The following is a 21,452-nucleotide window of genomic DNA, read 5'->3' on the forward strand; positions in this document are numbered from 1 at the left end:
GTCCCTATTGAACTTAATTAATAGCGATGCCAAATATTACAGAACTCACTAGCTTGTTTGCAAGCAATATGCCTTATTTTAAGTGTCTTGCTTCAGTTACAGAAATTGAGTTCTGAATGGGGTTCTGAATGGTTTATTACTTGACCTGTATCCTCAGCGTGTTTTTTTCTTTTTTTACTGTCAAATAATTATCTTCTAATTTAGATGGTTTAATCAAACTCTTCCATTGAATAATGGTGACTACATTTCAGTTATAAAGATCAGTGTTAAGGGAGTGACGTCATTCAGATCTTTGTAGAATTTCAAACATCCCACTTAGTTGTAAGAACACAATCTCCACACTGTTTTTAAAGTGCCTTTTTATTTCATCACATTCACATTTTGCTTTACTTTATTTCTGAAATTATTTATTAAAGTTCCAAAACAAATTACCCCAAAATTGTTACATGCTGCATGTGTGTGTTAATTATTGTCATTTGTCATTGCTTTCTTTTTGTTAGAAAGATGCCAAGGAATGTTTGGCTCATTGTGGCCTAGGCCTCTGATCCAGCTTTCAACTCACTGCTCATCTTATGCTACCCACATGTTTTCTGCAGTTTAACAGATGCATTTCACGTCTTGTTTTGGCCAATTCATGCATTTTCCAACTCCGGATAAATCTCGGGATAGTGTCTCCTGATCTGAACAACAGAAATACAGCTGCCACAGTTTTCAGATGCTGCACTGCCTAATGAGTAATGAGCATTCGTAGATACTTGTCATATGGCATCAGCACTGCCACTGTAGCTAGGAGGGGGAAACAAGGCCCTTCCACAGGACACAGTTGGTGCATACAGTGGGTTTGAACATTGGTATCAGGAGTTGGAAGCTCGGCTCCAATATAGGTTGGGAGAATGCCCAATGGTTGAAGTTAGTTTTCTGTTGTGTTAAACGGTCTCCCTTGCAAAAGAGGTCTGACGTTAGTGGGTCTTTCTGGCTAATTTTGTTTGTTTTGTGAATAGTTCCATCACAGAATAAAATTCTAATCCTGTAAATGATACATTGTATAATTTGTTTCACTGATTTTAAATCAACATGTAAGTAGTGTACAGATTTACATCACTCCCAACCTGCAATCAGGCACCAGCAGGCAGCATTAAAATAATATAATCATTTCCGTACTGCAATTGAAAGACTGCGTTTCTGCGTCTGTTTCAATCTTGTATGTTAGGTGGTCCATTCCCAAGGTAATAGAGGGCTTAGAATAACGTGTACAACAGATAGAACTTTCTCGTTTTTGAGCGTGAGCTCATCAACCCAGTGTTCTCTACCTCATTGCTCTCTACAGATGATTGGTGCCAGCCACCGACCAATCAGGATGCGTCTTCTATTGCAAAGTTGTTAACCCCCAACAAGAACACTTCTCTTCTAGTTTTGCTAGCTAATCTTCTTGGAAATAACAAGTATAATTATCTGATCTCAATAACGTATTCGTTCGACGGAGATCCGATACGATCAAGAGAAATTCGATGCTTTCTTAAAAAGCTGAATGACGTCTTATCAGGAGTATTTTACTGCATGGCGTTTGCAAAACGATAACGTTACACTTAAGCCAGCGTCTGTCCTTGGCTTTTAGGGAATCACTCATGATCATCAGAAATGTTATCACCCTTCCTGGAGTCAATTTTACGGTAAGTTTTTCAGATATCTTTGTATAGCTGATCGAAACAACTGTCGTGTGTTAATCGTCTTGTTTGTAGGATAGCTAGCTATCACAATTAAATTGAATGGCTGTTAAGTTGGCCAACCACCGATGTCAAGTCAATCAGCATGCTAGGCTACTAGTAACTAGCTACCTTAACGTTACAATCGCGAGCCAGCTCCATTTTTAGCTAGTAGGTTAGCTTTCGTTTTTGGTTTGGTTTAGGTGTTATAAATTGTCGTTTGCTTTCAAATGTTCTGACTTGCGAAATGCTAAATGTATTATTTATAGTCCAAAGAGTCAGGAAGAAAGCCAGTTAACGTTAAGTTACGTACCAAATTCATGACCGCAACGTGTCATACCTAAATCTGGTGTTAACTGTACAATTATTTTGTAAATTAGTTTATAACCACTAACTAATTGTCATGTTCTAGCTAGGCAAGGGAGGCAATATTTGATAGCTAACACTGCCAACCAACTACCAGTGGTCTACAAAGGAACTGCACGTTCATATTTGAAGTGTTGACTAATGCCAAGTTGTTTGGCATGTAGGTAAATAACAGAAATCAGTGGAGTGGCTTGTTCAGACTTAAAGTGACTAGCCCTGGCCTTGATGTCAGTGACAAAACACTAGGCTTGTCCTCAGTGGTGGAAAAAGTACCTGATTCTACTTGAGTGAAAGTAAAGATACCTTTATAGAAAATGACTGAAATAAAAGTGAGTCACCCAGTAAAATATGACTTGAGTAAAAGTCTAAAAGTATTGTTTTAAATATACTTAAGTATCAAAAGTAAATAATTGCTATTAAACAAACCAGATGGCACCATTTTCTTTTTTAATTTATGGATCACCAGGCGCACACTCCAACACTCAGACATCATTTACAAACGAAGCATGTGTGTTTAGTGAGTCCACCAGATCAGAGGCAGTAGGGATGACCAAGGACGTTCTCTTGATTAGTGTGTGAATTGGACCATTTTCCTGTCCTTTTAAGCATTCAAAATGTAACGAGTACTTTTGGGTGTCAGAGAAAAGAGTAAAAAGTACATTATTTTATTTTTTACATTCTCAGGAATGTAGTTAAGTGAAAGTTGTCAAATAATAATGCTAAAGTACAGAACCAAAAAACCTACATAAGTAGTACTTTAAAGTATTTTTACTTAAGTACTTGTCCTAGCTTTCAAAAACCCTTCTCCGTATGCAGGGTTTTCAGCTGTTACATTCGCTATGCGAACTACATTTCCAATGCAGTGTTAACGTTCAGAAACGTTATTCAATTATTGCTTTCACTAGTTTTTGAAATATACTGATATGCCCCTTTTATACAGTTGCAGTTTTACACATCCATAAGCTGTGTGCCTCCAGTTGATGAATTACACTTCCTCCCCATTTACGTTTACACATAGGTGTTCAGAGCTAATTAGCACAGGTGGCCGCCTATGTCTTCCGTAAACAAACAATGTAACATGGAGATATGACCATGTGGAAACACTAACCCAATAAAGGTGTGTGTAGTAACTTAATTTCTCGCTGATACGAAAGATACATTATTCATGTTTCCAAACCCGTACCGCAAGCGATACGTTCAGAACTTAACTCCCCCGAACAGAAGATACTATCGTCAATAGGCACTAAAGCAGTTAGCCTCTGAATGGGGTAGACTTGTCCTGGGCTCATAATCACGAAGCGTATCGGACAATGCTGATTTTTAGGATCAGTTTTGCCTTTTAGGTCTTGAGTTAGATTACATGGACAGGGGAGAGAGCAGGGGTGTATTCATTAGTTGGATTCTGTTACAAAACGTTTGGGCCTTTTGCAATGGAAACTGTTTACTTTAGGAACCAGTGGGAGTGGGACCTACCTGCATTTGTCCAATAGAAAGTAGTTTTTGTTGACAAACGCGTAGGGACCTACCTGCATTTAGTTTAAAATGTGTTTGTATTGGACAAATGCAGGTACAGTGCATTCGGAAAGTATTCAGACCTTGACTTTTTCCCCATTTTGTTAGATTACAGGCTAATTCTAAAGTGGATTTTTTTTTTATTCCCTCATCTACATACAATAGCCCATAATGACAAAGCAAACCGGGTTTAGAAAATGTTGCACATTTTTTGTTAAAAATCACATTTACATAAGTATTCAGACCCTTTACTCACAACTTTGTTGAAGCACGTTTGGCAGCGATTACAGCATTAAGTCTTCTTGGGTATGATGCTACAAGCTTGGCACACATGTATTTGGGGAGTTTGGCCCATTCTGCTCTGCAGATCCTCAAGCTCTGTCGGGTTGGATGGGGACCGTCGCTGCACAGCTATTTTCAGGTCTCTCCAGAGCTGTTTGATCGGGTTCAAGTCCAGGCTCTGGCTGGGCCACTCCTGTGTGGTCTTGGCTGTGTGCTTAGGGTCATTGTCCTGTTTGAAGGTCAACCTTCGCCCAAGTCTGAGGTCCTGAGCACTCTGGAGCAGGTTTTCATCAAGGATCTCTGTACTTTCCTCTTTCCCTCGATCCTGACTAGTCTCCCAGTCCCTGATGCTGGAAAACATCCCCACAGCATGATGCTGCCACAACCATGCTTCGCCGTAGGGATGGTATTGGCCAGGTGATGAGCGGTGCCTGGTTTCCTCCAGACTTGGCATTCAGGCCAAAGAGTTCAATCTTGGTTTCATCAGGACAGAGAATATAACAATCCGATATTGTTTCTCATTGTCAGAGTCCTTTAGATGCCTTTTGGCAAACTCAAAGCGGGCTGTCATGTGCCTTTTACTGAGGAGTGGCTTCCGTCTGGCCACTCTACCGTAAAGGCCTGATTGGTGAAGAGCTGCAGAGATGGTGGTTCTTCTGGAAAGTTCTAGTGCTCGGTCAGAGTGACCATTGGGTTCTTGGTCACCTCCCTGACCAAAGCCCTTTTCCCCCGATTGCTCAGTTTGGCTGGGCGGCTAGCTCTAGGAATAGTCTTGGTGGTTCCAAACTTCTTTCATTTAAGAATGATGGAGGCCACTGTGTTCTTGGGGACGTTGAATGCTGCAGAAATGTTTTGGTAACCTTCCCCAGATCTGTGCCTCGACACATTCCTTTCACCTCATGGCTTTATTTTTGCTCTGACAAGCACTGTCAACTGTGGGACCTTATATAGACAGGTGTGTCTTTCCAAATCATGTCCAATCAATTGAATTTACCACAGGTGAAAAATGGAAACAGGATGCACTTGAGCTCAATTTCGAGTCTCTTAGCAAAGGGTCTGAATACTTATGTAAATAAGGTATCTGTTTTATTTAATACATTTACAAAAATGTCTACCTGTTTTCGGGTTTGTCATTATGGGGTATTGTGTGTAGATTGAGGAATTTTAACTTATTCCATTTTAGAATAAGGCTGTAATGTAATTTTTTTTMMGGGGGGGTGAATGGGTCTAAACTTTCCAAATGCACTGTAGGTCCCTCCCCGTTCGTTTCATTATGTTTGCCCTTTTTGGTTCCTAGCGTAAACAATGTTTTGCCTCTCTAATCTGAGCAATGAATACACACAAGCACGCCTACTCGGAGGCACTTGATGATTTCAGTTACTCTTTGCAATTGGAAGCGCTGTCCCAGTCCTATCAACGCGATGACCCCTTTAATTAAACACAAATGAATGATGAGCTGTTTTTTTTATTCCCACTCAGATCCCAATGATGCTGTCTTTTGTAATGGTTGACGCCAAGTGGAACCTACAACTCTTGGAGCCTGGCTAGACCCGATGTCTGCCATTACTATAGGTAAGCCCAGAGAATGACCTTATAATATGGGCTTTAGTAAAGCACCAGATGCATCTCTGCTTGTTATTCATGAGGTATTGGGGTAAGGCACAGAGAGACTAGCATCCTGTCCAGGGGGTGTACTTGTACATTAAGCTGCCTCACACTATAGAAACAGGAGATGGACTCATGTCCTATGGTAGCATGGCTGATGTAACTCACATGGTACACAGCTAAGGAGAGCTGTGACACTTGTCTGGACAGGACCCTGTTGATGGTGCAATATTCACAACGAAATTGGCTTGAGCTTTGATTGGTTCTCTCAAATGTTTATTATTTTGGGGGGGTTGAGACCTCTTTATTTGAAAATCCAACAGTTGTATTAGAAGGGGGTAGGGCTTGGGTGCTGTGTGCTCTGTGGGTGTTTGGCACAGGATAACCAATCAGTAAAGCACAGCCCCCATCATTAGAGACACATGGTGCCTACAATATCAAGGAGCCTTTAGACTCTGAAGGTGGGAAGACWTCGAGTTGATGTCAAGCAGAGTAGCCTTATTGACCATTCTGGCTTGGACAAGTCTTGCTAACTTAAAGCACCAGAACCCTTTGTTTTGAGGTTCTTATTATTTCCAAATATTTGAAATACACGAGGTTGGTGGCACTTTAATTGGCGAGGACAGGCTTGTGGTAATGGCTGGAGCGGAATGGTATCAAACATGTTTTCCAGCCACCACTGTTGAATTACGAAAGGACTTACACACTGGTCAACGGAGGACCACACAGTTCAGGTTGCAGCGGGCAACAGTTCTAGGGTTAATCACACCACAAGAGGGCAACATTTTCAAACTTTTAAAATATTTTCAGAAGCTGTTCAGTTCCCCGTAGTGACTAGTAAGTCTAGTCAATTAGTATATTTTACTTTGGTTATTTTCAAATAACACTAGTAGTTTATGACTCAAGGGTTTTATATTTTTGTTTCAACTTTTAAGAGCAGCAAAACAACTTCAAATATTTGGTATCATGCCAGAAGAGCATTGTAATGCAAATGCATCATCATGTATGGTTTGTTAGTTATCATCCATGTCTTCCCATCCCAATATATTTAATCAAATTCACTAAATCCCAATATATTTAATCAAATTTACTAACAGCCCCCCCTCAATGTTCAAATCACATGTAGAACAACAGTGAAGAATAAAAGGTGCATGATAATATACTGTCTAATGTTAGAGACAATAATAATAATAATTCAACTATGGCCTACCAAAAGCCTCCTGCGGGGATGGGGGCCTGGGATTAAAAAAATACCCCATAAATATAGTACAAAACACACAACACTACATAAAGAGAGACCTAATGATAAGGCAATGTAGGCTATTTAGAGTGTAACCAATTAGGGACATTCAGCGAAATATGTTGTAGTGTCAATGCCCCTTCTGTAATTGCATTCCAAATTTAACCTGAAACATATAATGGTTAGCTACTTACCCAAATGATGTAAATGTTTTATTTGACTTCTTTAGTTTTGGGGGGCACGTCCCCCACCGTTGCGAACGCGCACGCGCTCGGGACCGTGTGGGAATGGCTGTTCGATGATGGGTGGGTTGGGCTGCTTTGAGCGAACGGAGCGTTAAAGAGTTTTTAATGTCCGCCATGTTGGCCATGGCGTACTGAACGACCGATAGACAGGGAAGCCTCTGAAAAAAAGACCGAAATAGAGCGATCAAGATCCGGGCCTTCCCGGCTCCGTTCGCGACGCCCTAACTTTAGCGTTAATCAGTCGAACCGTAGATGTCAGAATAACCGCACAGAATCATCCATGAAAGCTCAACTCGAAACCGATGTGAATTTAAGGAGATCGGATAGATTTATGTTGCATCTCGAATTTTAAAAAATGAGTAAATTGTCGTTTCGGGCACGGGCGCTGGACGCTTCCAAGCCACTACCCGTCTTCCGATGTGAGGATTTACCCGACCTGCACGAATATGCATCTATTAACCGGGCAGTGCCGCAAATGCCGACGGGGATGGAGAAAGAAGAGGAATCGGTATGTTTTATAGTTCGAAAATTTGCAAATAAACATTTATCCTTATTTTTATATTTTGAGGCGCTCCTCTTTTTTTCTGCGCATGTTTACACAAAATGGCCGCCAATTTTTTATTTTTTTTTAAACACGACGAAAATGTGGTGTAGATGCAGTGTTAACAATAAGTGGATACATTTTCCAGTTCACCAATGATTAATTATTTATATATATTATTCAATATTCTGGTTTTAGTTGGTTATTTTCGCTGGAGGAGATTTTCTAAGTACAAAGGAATCACGTGACTCCCATGAATCCGACATTTTGTTGTGTGTCTTTGGGATGTGCCTTATCTGTTGGCGTAATGGCAAAGGACCGGTGCAAGGGGGAGCTAATGATCAGAAATTCTTTATGTGCCTGTGTGAAGACGATACTGGCGGAAAAATTTAAACATTGCATGCCTTGAGTAGGAAAGGTCCGTGTTTTTAGATAAAACAAAGCTAGCTAAGTGTGCACTCAAATTATGTATTGTAATGAAACAGCAGGGAGCAGGTCTCGAACCCTTTATAAACCCAGAGGGTCGTTACAGTATTGTTTATTGACTCGCATACTCMGGTCATGTTGAAGTATTAGCCAACGAATGAGCAATCACTCATTGGTGCACTGTTTTGCTTTACTTTCAATTAACTTATGATTGGGTGATTACAATGTGTATTTGTCTTGCCGCCTAGGCTAATATTTGGCTTTCGCCCCAAGGTTTCATGTGTCTAGAGTGTTGTCTACGCACGTGGCCTTGTTATGGTGTGGACGTTTGTACCTGTCAAAATTACATGTCAGTCTCTGTGTTTTGGTTATCAAATCAAAGTTTAGTGGTCGTGTACACAGTTTAACAGATATTATAGCGGGTGCAGAGAAATGTTTGTTACTAGCTCCTAACAGTGCAGCAAAGATGTCAAATAAGTACACAAATAATTATCAAAAACAAGAAATCATGCCTCTTGGGCCATGTCTGTGTTTACAATTCAGTGAAACTTGTATAGCCTGCTTTTAAAAAACATGTTATATTGTATTTATATACATGCCGTGCTTCAGTTGAAACATGGCCCCTTATTTAATGACCGTTGGAATTTTCTGTCAATCCATTTCAATGGTTTAGCCTTCTGTTAGCTGAAGAACACGCAGCTCCGTCCTTATATCGAGGCTTGAGTTGAGTTTTGATAACTGGTCAATTTGCTTGCAACGACATTGAGTCACCACCATCAGTCGATTCTTGTAAAAATGTTGATTCTTGTAAAAATGTATTCTGTGTCTGTTCTGTTCAACTGCAGTCATTCTGCGTGTGCTTAAAATTCATACGTTAAATAAAAACTTTATCGAATACAACCACGGWCTTTTTTCTTAATTTGTGTTGCTCAACTCAATTGAATCGGCTAGTGCAATCCGGGAACTCTGGGACACCCACATCCCCTACCCTAATCATTTAAAATGTAAACTTCAATGGGGGGCGTCCCAAGGATTCCAGATAGCACATACCCAATTGAATCTCGCTAAAAGTTTTTTTTATTAAAAGTATTAATTTCACCACCCTGCAGAAGGGTCACAGTTGTACAGGAGGTTCAGGTAAGCGTTTTCAGAATTGACATTTTAATAAGAATCGGCTGATGGTAACTCAATGTTGCTAGCAAATCCCGCGACCAGTTGTCAAAACTCAACTCCGCCTCAATATAAGAGAACGGAGTTGAGTGTTCCTCAGCTAGCCTTCTGTGTGTGTGAAGCTATAATTAAGGTGCGATGCTCCCCCTCTCCCTGCAGACCTGTTTTCATTAATTGCACATTTTGACTTGAATGTGTTAATTTATTTATGGGAGGCCAGGACATATCTTCTTGACATTTCTCTGTGACACAATGTATCTTATTGCTCTCTGAGGCTTGGTGTCAGCCAGAGGTTCTGTGTGTTAGGCAGCCACCACAGCTGTAGTAAACTAGTGGCATGCAGAGCACAGTAGGAGTCCCAGCAAGGGGGCCCCTTAACAATTAGAGCCCCACAGTGGAGGTGTCATAATACCCATACAACCTAGTGGTCCAACAGTGAAATGGTTCCAATGGCTGCTAGGTTTTACAGGTATTATGACTCATACCGTGGTAATCTTAAAGTCTCCACTCCAGTCAACTGAAATGTACTGTGTTGTCACCATAACAGAATTTGGATTTCGATACCAGGTTTAGTATCACAATACTTGATACCATCAAGATACCGCAGTAAAAAAAAAAAGGCATATTATCCATTCGCAGAATGGCATTTGATGCAGACATAAACTATGCTACTGCTCTGCTCTATTGCTTCTGACAGCCATGTATGCATTAATGAATCACATACAATCAATTTGATTTTGTTTGTCAATCTAACTACATAATGGTAGTAATTTTCTGAATGATAAATCTTTATTGATAAACTGGGTAATTCAAGATGTAGCATAGGCCTAGCCACAGTATAGGTGAATGCGTATTCAATATGAGTGTAGGCATGCATTGAGTAATTGAGCTTGTTTTTGCTGGTGTTGTCTGTAGAAAAATCGATTTCCATTATATTTTGGACTTATTTCATTGAAATGATCAACATTTGCATAGGGGAAAAAATGTGCGCTGTCTCTAACCAGTAATGACGTCAAGGCAAGAGGGGTGGGCCCGTCGGATTCAGTAGAGCTAACTAGCTTGTAGTCCTATAACCCGGAAATGTGTTAGATCTGGTTCGTTCAGCCATCATAATGGGGAAAGAATAGGTTTTTGGAATGAATGCCGAAAATAAGGTCTAAAGTTAATACAGGCTTAGGCGATGTTATACGTTTTGTTCTGAGATAATACCAGTCAGTTAAAAACCTCAAGAGGTTTTAAGGATCCGACCCTTTTTTCAAATTTTTGCCTAAAAATGACACCCATATCTAACTGCCTATAGCTCAGGACCTGAAGCAAGGATATGCAAATTCTTGGTACCATTTGAAAGGTAACACTTTGAAGTTTCTGGAAATGTGAAATTAATGTTTGAGAATATAACACATTTGATCTGGTAAAAGATAATACCATCTTCGAAATGCAAGAGAAAGACCATAATATATTATTCCAGCCCAAGCACAATTTAGATTTTGGCCACTAGATGGCAGCAGTGTATGTGCAAAGTTTTAGACTAATCCAATGAACCATTGCATCTCTGTTCAACATTTTGTATCAAGACTGCCCAAATGTGCCTAATTGGTTTATTAATACATTTTCAAGTTCATAATTGTGCACTCTCCTCAAACAATAGCATGGTATTCTTTCACTTTAATAGCTACTGTAAAAATAATTTAACTGCACTGTCTAATTTAATCTAAGCTTTCTGTCCATATCAGATATGTCTATGTCCTGGGATTTTTTGTTGTTGCTTACAACCTCATGCTAATCACATTAGCCTACGTTAGCTCAACCGTCCTGTGGATGGGACACCGATCCCGCAGAGGTTATTAACATGACCTTTTTATGAATTATGACACCTTTGTTTTATAAAAATATATATATATAACACATTCTTCAATTCACAAAGTAACATTAGCTGATGAACATTCTCTAATATAAAAACCTACATCTCCTAAGCCCATGTTTATCACTTATTTTCGGCGGTTATCCAAGAATGCCATACATTTTCCGCCAAGTCTTTGTCCAACGAACCGTGGCGGAGTTGGTGCCTACAAAGTCGCCATTACTATTTCTCTCCATAGAGCATCTTTGGGAGACATGTGAGAGGGAGAGACCAAATAATTGAATGAAAAAAGATTTTGGTGGTAGTCAGCTTTGCAATCAGCTTCATTTTGTGTTATGGTTTGCATACAGTGCATTCGGAAAGGACTCAGGCACCTTGACGTAACTGCCTTATTCTGAAATTGATTAAAAAGTTTGACTCCCTCATCTACACACACTACCACATAATGACAAAGCAAAAACAGGTTTTTAGACCTTTTTGCAAATATCTTTAAAAAAAACGGACACATTTACATAAGTATTCAGACCCTTTACTCAGTACTTTGAAGCACCTTTGGCAGCGATTTAAAGCCTAGAGACTTATTGMGTATGACGCTACAAGCTTGGAACACCTGTATTTGTGGAGTTTCTCCCATTCCTCTCTGCAGACCCTCTCAAGCTCTGTCAGGTTGGATGGGGAGCGTTGTTGCACAGCTATTTTCAGGTCTCTCCAGAGATGTTTGTCCGGGCTCTGGGTCATTGTCCTGCTGGAAGGTGAACCTTCACCCCGGTCTGAGGTCCTGAGCGCTCTGGAGCAGGTTTTCATCGAAGTGCTTGGCTGTGCTTGGCTCCGCTCATCTTTCCCTCAATCCTGACTAGTCTCCCAGTCCATGCCGCTGAAAAATATCCCCACAGCATGGTGCTGCCACCACCATGCTTCACCGTAGGGATGGTGCCAGGTTTCCTCCAGACATGACGCTTGGCATTCAGGCCAAAGAGTTCAATCTTGGTTTCACCAGAGCAGAAATGATTGTTTCTCATGGTCAGTCCTTTAGGTGCATTTTAGGCAAAATCCAAGTGGGCTGTCATGTGCCTTTTTCTAAGGAATGGCTTCCGTCTGGCTGCTCTGCCTGATTTGGTGGAGTGCTGCAGAGATATTTGTCCTTCTGGAACGTTCTCCCATCTCCACAGAGGAACTCTGTAGCTCTGTCAGTGACCATCGGGTTCTTGGTTCCCTCCCTGACCAAGGCCCTTCTCCCCCGATTACTCAGTTTGGCCAGGCAGTTAGCTCTAGGAAGAGTCTTGGTGGTTCCAAACTTCTTCCGTTTTAAGAATGATGGGGGTCACTGTGTTCTTGGGGACCTTCAATACTGCAGAAATGTTTTGGTACCCTTCCCCAGATCTGTGCCTCGACACAATCCTGTCTCGCTCTACGGACAATTCCTTTGACTTCATGGCTTGGTTTTTGCTCTGACATGCACTGTCAACTGTGAGACCTTACAGACGTGTGTGCCTTTCCAAATCATGTCCAATCAATTGAATTTCCCACAGGTGGACTTCAATCAATGGACATTGTTTTGCAAACAGTAATTAAGTTTAAACATTTCTACATGCTTTGTTGCTTTATTCAAGTGTATTAATTTATCTGCAGCATGAGTTGGGAGCTAACATGATGCAGCCAAGACTCCCAGTGCAGGCTAGCAATGAGTAAGTGGAGCAGTCATGGTGCATGCTATTATAAGGGGTTGGCTGCACTGATATATATGCTTGATCAGTGAGACACATTTGACAGAAGTCCCGAAAGTAACGTTCTTGTACCGGACAGTTTTTCACATTCTAGTATCTAAGAAGTACTGTAGTTTTTGTTATGCTGTGCAGCACTAGTATTGCGTAAGAGGCACGCAAAGATAGGAGTGATTTGTTTATGTAGAATACTGCGCACATTGTCAGAGGAGCTGTCAGGCAAGTGACAGCTTCTCAGTAACTGGCATGGGAAACGAGATGAGTGTGGTATCCACCTTATGTCACTAAGTTATTTTCATGGAGGGTGTTTTGGTTGGGGTGGGGAATGGATGTTCTAGCTTTAATACTATGTCTGCCTTCTACTTGATTGCACATTAGACTTTTTCAACCTAGCTTCTCAACTTTTGGTAACACTTTTATGCACAGCAGTTGGACAGACGTCTACCATACATGGTTACCTTTTATTTTGTGATGTCTTTGGTTTACCACAGTGGAATTCTCCTGAGTTATGATTAGTGGGTGTAGAACAGGAGGGCAGGGACTCCCTAGTTCTTCCTTCTACAGGTGTGAACTGTGTGTCAGCCCAGACAGCCAGTGTTTGTTGCGTGAACTCACCATCACCGGGTCATTGTCTGAGACAGGGTGCAGAGGGAATTGGTGGGATCTGTTGATTTGTCTGAGTGCCAGTTTTCTTTGGAACACACAGATGTTGGCAGACCACCAGTTTCTTACTGCTCTGACCTCCTTCACCTGGAATGTGTTGTGCAATAGGCTACATGTCCACAATCTCTGCGGTAGTGCTACCGATAACAGGTGTAAAATGGTTTCACCGCCACGCATGCATGACTGCTTATGAACTGTTATCCTTTAACCCTTAGCCTACAATTCTGTGGCCCTGTGGAATTCTAATTAACATAATCAAAAAAAGCCCCATCAAAATCTGCCTAAGCAAGACTTTTTTGTTGTTGCATGGGCTGCGTCTCAATCCACTGCATTTGCAGATATCGCCCTTCCGCATCTGTGTTGAAGGTAGAGGGGTGTTTGTCAGACCATTAGACATCCCGAAAATTGGTCTTCTCACAAAACATCTGTAGCGTCCGAATGGTTTTGCCTACAAAGTTCTCTGTTTTGCTCTAGGARGCCCTCAAGACTGGTCCTCGGTACCAGTTTAATTTTTTTTAATGGAAGTATATATGGAGATAGTTCAGTGCCTAAAATAAGGGGATAAATACGTAGTTATTAGTTTCCTGATCTGTCTTATATCTCAGAAAAAGGACAGACACTTCAGAACAAACTTCCTTTTAGATTTTTTGGGGGCGACTATCTGTTCCATTTAGTGAATCTGTTATTCAATGCATGTCTATTGGCTAATAGCATCATAAAACAATTCCAATTTTTTTTCGTATTATGAGGCATGTCTTACCTTGCTTCAAAGTAGCTTATAGGCAAAATCCCACCATGGAAACGTGGAGGCAATTCTTTTATAAACACGTCATAGGTGGCGCGTAAGTTTCACGTTTGGGAGGCTTACAATTTATCCTACCATTCTGCGTGCCAGTTATGATTTTTATATGCGCATGTTTGTCAATCATTGTCGTGTGGTTAATCATGATCTCAATTAAAATTATAATCTGAAAGTTAAGTAAACTAATGCGAGATCACCAGCCTCTGTCATATGGACACACCGTGATCCATTGGCGGCTAAAGAAATGAGAGCATGGAATTCATAGCCTGTAGGACTATAACTTCCATTGCTTTTGCACACTGAGGATTGGTGATTATCYAGGGAAGATTTTTCTAATCGCTTACTTTGAGGCACTCTAGTTTTAATATATTATAATTCGCAAAATAAATAAATAATAGAGACAGGTTAAAAACACTTTTCCACGCAGCAGGCCAGGTACTAACATGCATGTTCCCTCAACATTATCAGGACAGAGAAACCAGCCACATGCTCATTGCTCAAATGGAGCATTCCAAACAAAAGACAATGAAAAAATTGACATCTTGTAAATTATGGTTATGATGAAATAAACCAAAACTTGTTTCTCACAAGTGTAGCAGGTTGTGAACTCTGTAAACAACGTTTCCACTCCAAGAATGACCACTGAAAATAACTAATACATGCATTAACAGAAATGAATGCGACTAAATTACAAGTATTAACTAGGGATGCACGATATATCGGTGAACATATCGGAATCGGCCGATATTAGCTAAAAATGTCAACGTCGGTATTGGCCGATGTCTAGTTTAACCTCTAACGAGCCTCTACCCCGGGTCCGGGAGCACCCCCCATCCCCCCACACACTGATTAGCATAGCTAGCATAGCTTCACAAGTAGATAGTAGCATCTAAATATCATTAAATCACAAGTCCAAGACACCAGATGAAAGATACAGATCTTGTGAATAAAGCCACCATTTCAGATTTTTAAAATGTTTTACAGGGAAGACAAAATATGTAAATCTATTAGCTAAACACGTTAGCAAAATACACCACTATTCTAACTCCATCAGTTTCTTACCTTCAGGTGCTATCACCAATTCGGCTCAACTAAGATATTGATATCCACTAACCAAGAAAAACCTCTTCAGATGACAGTCTGATAACAATTCATGGTATAGGATAGTTTTTGTTAGAAAAAAGTGCATATTTCAGGTAGAAATCACAGTTTACAATTGCACCGACCATCGCAAATCGACTAGAATTACTAGATAGAGCAACGTGTATGACCAATTTACTCATCATAAAACATTTCATAAAAATAGACAAAGCATAGCAATGGAAAGACCCAGTTCTTGTGATTTCAGACCATATTTCAGATTTTCTAAGCGTTTTTCAGCGAAAACACAATAAATCGATAAGTTAGCATACCACATGTGCAAACGTTACCAGAGCATCGATTCCAGCCAAAGAGCGCTATAACGTAATCACCGCCAAAATATATTAATTTTTTTCACTAACCTTCTCAGAATTCTTCCGATGACACTCCTGTAACATCATTTTACAATATACATATACAGTTTGTTCGAAAAGGTGCATATTTAGCCATACAAAACCGTGGTTACACAATAAAAATACTAGGAAATCAAGCCTCAATATGTCTGACGTCATCTATCAGAGTGATCTAGTTTAATTGAAAGCTAATCATATCTTGACTAAAAAATACAGGGTTGACAGCAATCGAAAGACAAATTAGTTCTTAATGCAACCGCTGATTTACATTTTTAAAATTATCCTTACTTTTCAATACAGGTTTGGCCAAGTGAAGCTATACCAAACAAAATGGCGAAATATGCGTTTAAATAATTTCGACAGAAACACGATTTATCATATTAAATATTGCTTACTTTGAGCTGTCTTTCCATCAGATTCTTGGGCAATGTATCCTTTCTATGTTATAAACGTCTTTTGGTCGATAGATGTCCTCTGTCCTTCGAAATGTCCACACCAACGACCGACACCCCAAAACGTGTCCAAAGTTTCAGAGTGCACAACAAATAAATCTTCCTAAAATCCCACTAAACGGATATAAATTGTATAAACGGTTCAAATTAACTACATTATGATGTTTTTAACAACTATAACGACTGAAAACATGACCGGAGAAATATTGCTGGTTAGACCAACGATTTTGGAACGAGGCAAGTCCGATGGCCTTCACGCTTCAGGCGCACGACGAGAGGGCGGTCTCTATACATTTTGGTCTTTTATAATGGCTGTGAATGTCCCATCGATTCCATTGAAAACGTGATGACGTACAGACACCAGAGGAAGACGTAGGCAGTGTCGGTTTCTTCATAGCATTCACTGTCGCCTTAAAAACAGACTCCAGATCAGAGGTAAAAATTTCTGAAATCTGAACCCTGTCATGAAAAGTGCTGTAGAAATTGTTCTGTACCACTCAGAGACAAAATTCCAACTTCTATAGAAACTAGAAGGTGTTTTCTATCCAATAATAACAATAATATGCATATTGTACGATCAAGAATTTAGCACGAGGCAGTTTAATTTGGAGACACAAATATGCTAATGCGGAACAGCACCCCCTATAGTTCCAAGAAGTTAACGCCGATGTCAAACTGACCTGCATACCTATATAACGTTGGAACATGACTAATGACGCCACGTAAAATTTTGCGATACACGTGCAACACAGCATTCCTAACCTAGCCCACAACGTCTGCTGTGTTGATCGAGCAGTCAACAAGTCGAGCAGTCATTTGAAAGAGTAAGAACACTTCAGCGAGACAACTCAAAGGCGAAATCCATTAAAGCCAAGATAATGGAATTCATTGCCCTTGACAATCAACCGTTCTGTCGTGGGTGATGTTGGCTTTTGTGACTGGTCGAGCACCGGTACACATTACCAAGTGCGCTATTTTTCAGATGTTGCCCTACCGGAGTTGCACAGTAATAGCGTCACTGCTATTAGCTTCACGACATACATATTATGGAACGCCGTTTGGGTCTTTCTTTCAAAAAAGATACAGTAGCACTGTCAAAGCTGTACGAAGAGTCTGCAAACACTGGCCACAAGCGATGTGTTTACAATACTGCATTGTTAATAAAGCATAATTTGTTCGACCGCAACTTCTGGGGTTGCTAGCTAGCTTTAGCTTGGTACCTAGCTAGCACCAATACAACCAGCCTGAAACAATGGCCAGTAGAAACTGCAGTCATTTTCATTATTCTTTCATTATTGATTTAGGAATCCTTGTGAGTAAGTATTAGCTAGGTTGCCACTTGTTGTTCGCCTATTGAAATTGAACATCAGTTCATGAAATTAAATAGCTAGCCAGCTACTTAACCCTGTTACCCAAAGCTAACCTTATAAGCAGCCAGCTAGCTTCATCTGGCTAGTGAGGCTCGACCGGGACCGGGTTATGTGTTGTGAAGCTAGCCACAATAAGGATTAGGCAAAATAGTGGAATTTGCGGTTTTCCTTCTAAGTAAAAGTATGTCATTGACAGTGTCGCAAATTAATACAAATAGTAGAATTATGCCATACTTTTATTTTGAAGGCTAACCGCAAAGACCATTGTGGCTAATCCCTATTGTGGCTAGCTTCACATAGATGCATCCATCCACCATTAATCAAATAAGAACTGTCTTACAAATTAGGGTTATTTTAGATGATGACACCAGCTATATAGTAAGATAGCTAACTATAGCTACTGAAACAGATGTTGTTTTGTCATGTTTTTGGGGAAGAACGTTGTTTGCATCCATGAGCTAGCTAGATTTTTAACTTTACCAGCATCATAGCAGCGTCATAGCAAGACAACTTCAACAGCGTCATAGCATACTTATCGATGAATCGTTGTGACATATGAAATACGAGTGATAGTGTAATCAATGTAAGAGATAACTACGTACATTGTTTTGGAACACGTTAAATTATGTGACGTGCAGTCATATTCAGGTCCAGATTGGTCAACAAGCTTATTTGACAAGTCAAATTGTGTTATTTGACGTGCATCTTTTTGGACACGCAAAGACCCAAAGGGCGTTACATAGAAATCCTGGTTTAGAATGAAACGACTGAACAAATTAACAACGAAACAGCACAGCAAGTAAGTGAAAGAAATAGGTTTTGATTGTTTTTCTGGATATGGGGACGTACGTAAATGCCATCAAAATAACTTTTTGGTAAAATTGGTGTGTGTAGCCTTTATTTAACTAGGAAAGTCGGTTAAGAACAAATTCTTATTTACAATGACGGCCAAACCCGGACGACGTTGGGTCAATTGTGCGCAGCCCTATGGGACTCCCAATCACGTCCGGATGTGATACAGCCTGGATTCAAACCAGGGACTGTAGTGATGCCTCTTGCACTGAGATGCAGTGCCTTAGACCGTGTGTGTTAACTGTACTAGAATACTTAAAAGGCTGCAAATATCAGTTATCGGTATCAGGTTTTTTTTTGTAAAGAAAATATCGGATATTGGTATGGGCCAAAAATGTCATATCGGTGCATCACTAGTATTAATGGTACATTTACTACTGCTGACATACAGTATGTCATGGGAATTGATTAGTTTGTTTTTTAATCTAAAGGCTAACACGTCACACAATGAATGCGCAAGAATTGTCAGGAGACAGCTTAGCCATTCTGGAGAGACTTGTCTTTTATATATTCGCCACACACCCCTCCCCTTTTCTCAATATTTTTTATACTGAACAAAAATATAAGTGCAACATGTGAAGTGTTGGTTTCATAAACTGAAGTTTATTAATCTCAAATTATGTTACACAAATTTGTTCATATCCCTATGACTGAACATTTCTCCTTTGCCAAGATAATCCAACTGACAGGTGTGGCATATCAAGAAGCTGATTAAATAGTATGATCATTACATAGGTGRACTTTGCTGGGGACAATAATAGGACACTAAAATGTGCAGTTTTGTAATAACACAATGCCTCAGATGTCTCAAGATTTGAGGGAGTGTGCTATTGGCATGCTGACTGCAGGAATGTCCACCAGAGCTGTTGCCACAGAATTGTTCTCTACCATAAGCTTCCTCCGTCGTTTTAGAGGATTTGGTAGTACTTCCAAACGGCCTCTCAACCGCACACCATGTATAACCACGCCAGCCCAGGACCTCCATATCCGTTTTCTTCACCTGCGGGATCGCCTGAGACCAGCCACCCAGACAGCTGATGGAAAAAAGCCCTTTTGTGGGGATAAACTCATTCTGATTGGCTGGGCCTGGCTCCCAAGTGGGTGGGCCTATCCCCACCCATGGCTGCGCCCCTCCCCAGTCATGTGAAATCCATAGATTAGGGCCTAATTTATTTATACACTTGACTGATTTCCTTATGATCTGTAACACCGTACAAATCGTTGAAATTGCTGCGTTTCATTTAAGAATATTTTCAAAATTCTTCAAGCTCTGTCATTGTTTGTCGATCATTGCTAGACAACCATTTTCAGGTCTTGCCATTAGGCTTGGGCAGTATACCGGGGTATTTGGAAATAGCCATGGGATGGTTTTTCAATACCGTTAACTATTTTAAGTTTTTCAATAGATTTTATATTTGAAGGTACTTTTTAAGTAAATGCCTGTAGTCAACTTGTGCAATACGTTAGGAGATAAAGTAGATTGCGTTCTACATTTCACCTGTCACATAATGAAGCTTACCGTAGTTCCCCAGAACACTTGAGCCCATCACATGTTTGTTTGTAAATGGCACAACTGTAGATAGTGGGTGTAGGTGAGCCCAGCTGTATATTGACAGGTCGTGTTTTATAATGGAAAATGGTAATTTATTTAATTCTTATTCTTTTTTTGCTTCAATAGAGTGATCAGGGTCGTGCAACTATAGTTTTCCTAAACAGAAAATACATTAGTGCAACACATTTGCCAGAAAATAGCTTAATTTTCGTCAGATGACAACAGAAGTGGAACGCTTCAAGTAAATGAGCTTGCAATGAAAAAGCAAGGTCGATGCATGGCCATCATATTTCTGTTTATCATAGAAAGAATGTAGGGGGCTCTGCATGTCACTACAGACACCCTGCTTTGAATCCAGGCTGTATCAAAACCGGCTGTGATTGGGAGTCCCATAATCCCACAATTGGCCCAGTGTCGTCCGGGTTTGGCCGGTGTAGGCCGTCATTGTAAATAAGAATTTGTTCTTAACTGACTTGCCTAGTTAAATAAATAAATGTAGCCAGCTACATTGCCAAATGTTTTGCTCAAAGATAATATTTTGTTTTACCTAAGAAAAGCTGTCTGGCTTCTCCGAGAAAAGTGCCGGAGAAAAGTAGCCACACGTCGGTCAGTGCGCGGTCTGCTGATGGTGAATTCTCATCTGAGTACAACTGATGCAGAAATTACAATAAGAAACATTTTACATCTGCATTTACAAAACGCAGGAAGATATTTCTAATGTATTATATTTTTTGTGACGGGGTCTTCATTGTTTTAGCTTTCTGCCGTGTTTGAGAAGTCAAAGCCCTTTGGATGTGTAATTTGTACAGCTGCCACCATCTTGATTTCCTTACGTTTTTTTTTCTTCTCTCAGTTCTCAGCCTGTATTCTATGAGCAGAGCAGGCTGGCCTGTTGCCTTAGCAACTCCAGACTCCCACACACAGCATGTTGCCCACACATGCTGCCCCAGAGCCGCCAGTACTGTTCTTCTTTCAAACAAGCATGCGTCGAAACACTTCATTTGCACAATGTCTCTCGTTCCTATTCGCTTGTAAATGTCCAAACTCACCAAAAATGACATTTGGTAGCGCCTATCTATAAAAATGTATAACTTTATGAGCGGAATTTCCTGTCTTTGCAGTTTATTTTATTTGGCTCTCATTGGCATATCTAGCTAGCAGCCTCCATGGAAATTCGCTATTACTTGTGTTCATTTTGTTAGCCTGAATTTAAAATTGATTAAATGCTATTACACAACAATGTGGGAAAAAGTCAAGCGGTTTGAATACTTTCTCAAGGCACTGTAGTTGTTGCATCTTTAGATTCCTCCTTTTTCTATGTTTCTAACAGATCTGTCACATATGAAACCACTATCAGGTGCGCTGTTTGGAATGGTGTTTTGCCGCGAATTGCATTTTGGCAAATGTTTGAATTTCTTTTACATTACCTTGGAAATAATGGACGACGCAACGTCCGTTAACCTGTTATGGCTGAAAGAGCAGCATTGAGTAACCTGGAAAGAGGTGGCCATTTCAAACGGCCTCGTTCTCAATTCTTGCTCGTACAATATGCATATTATTATTAGTATTGGATAGAAAACACTCTCTAGTTTCTAA

At 40.3% G+C, this 21,452-nt stretch overlaps 1 protein-coding gene across 4 annotated transcripts in view; it reads left to right on the plus strand.

The window, feature by feature from the left end:
- Window positions 1-1,359: 1,359 nt before the first annotated feature.
- Window positions 1,360-21,452, plus strand: part of LOC112068419 (enhancer of polycomb homolog 1) — a 43,026-nt gene continuing 22,933 nt past the window's right edge. For 3 of the 4 annotated variants that reach the window (XM_024135577.2, XM_024135579.2, XM_024135580.2), the window contains exon 1: window positions 7,203-7,461. In XM_024135577.2, the coding sequence (XP_023991345.1) occupies window positions 7,309-7,461 (153 nt within the window). In that variant the 5' untranslated portion in view covers window positions 7,203-7,308. Of the gene's footprint in view, window positions 1,671-5,342; window positions 5,436-7,202; window positions 7,462-21,452 lie in introns of those variants that run through there. The other variant, XM_024135578.2, reaches the window with a different exon arrangement.

The sequence above is a fragment of the Salvelinus sp. IW2-2015 genome, unplaced genomic scaffold, assembly GCF_002910315.2.
Source record: "Salvelinus sp. IW2-2015 unplaced genomic scaffold, ASM291031v2 Un_scaffold511, whole genome shotgun sequence".
Lineage (NCBI taxonomy): Eukaryota > Metazoa > Chordata > Actinopteri > Salmoniformes > Salmonidae > Salvelinus > Salvelinus sp. IW2-2015.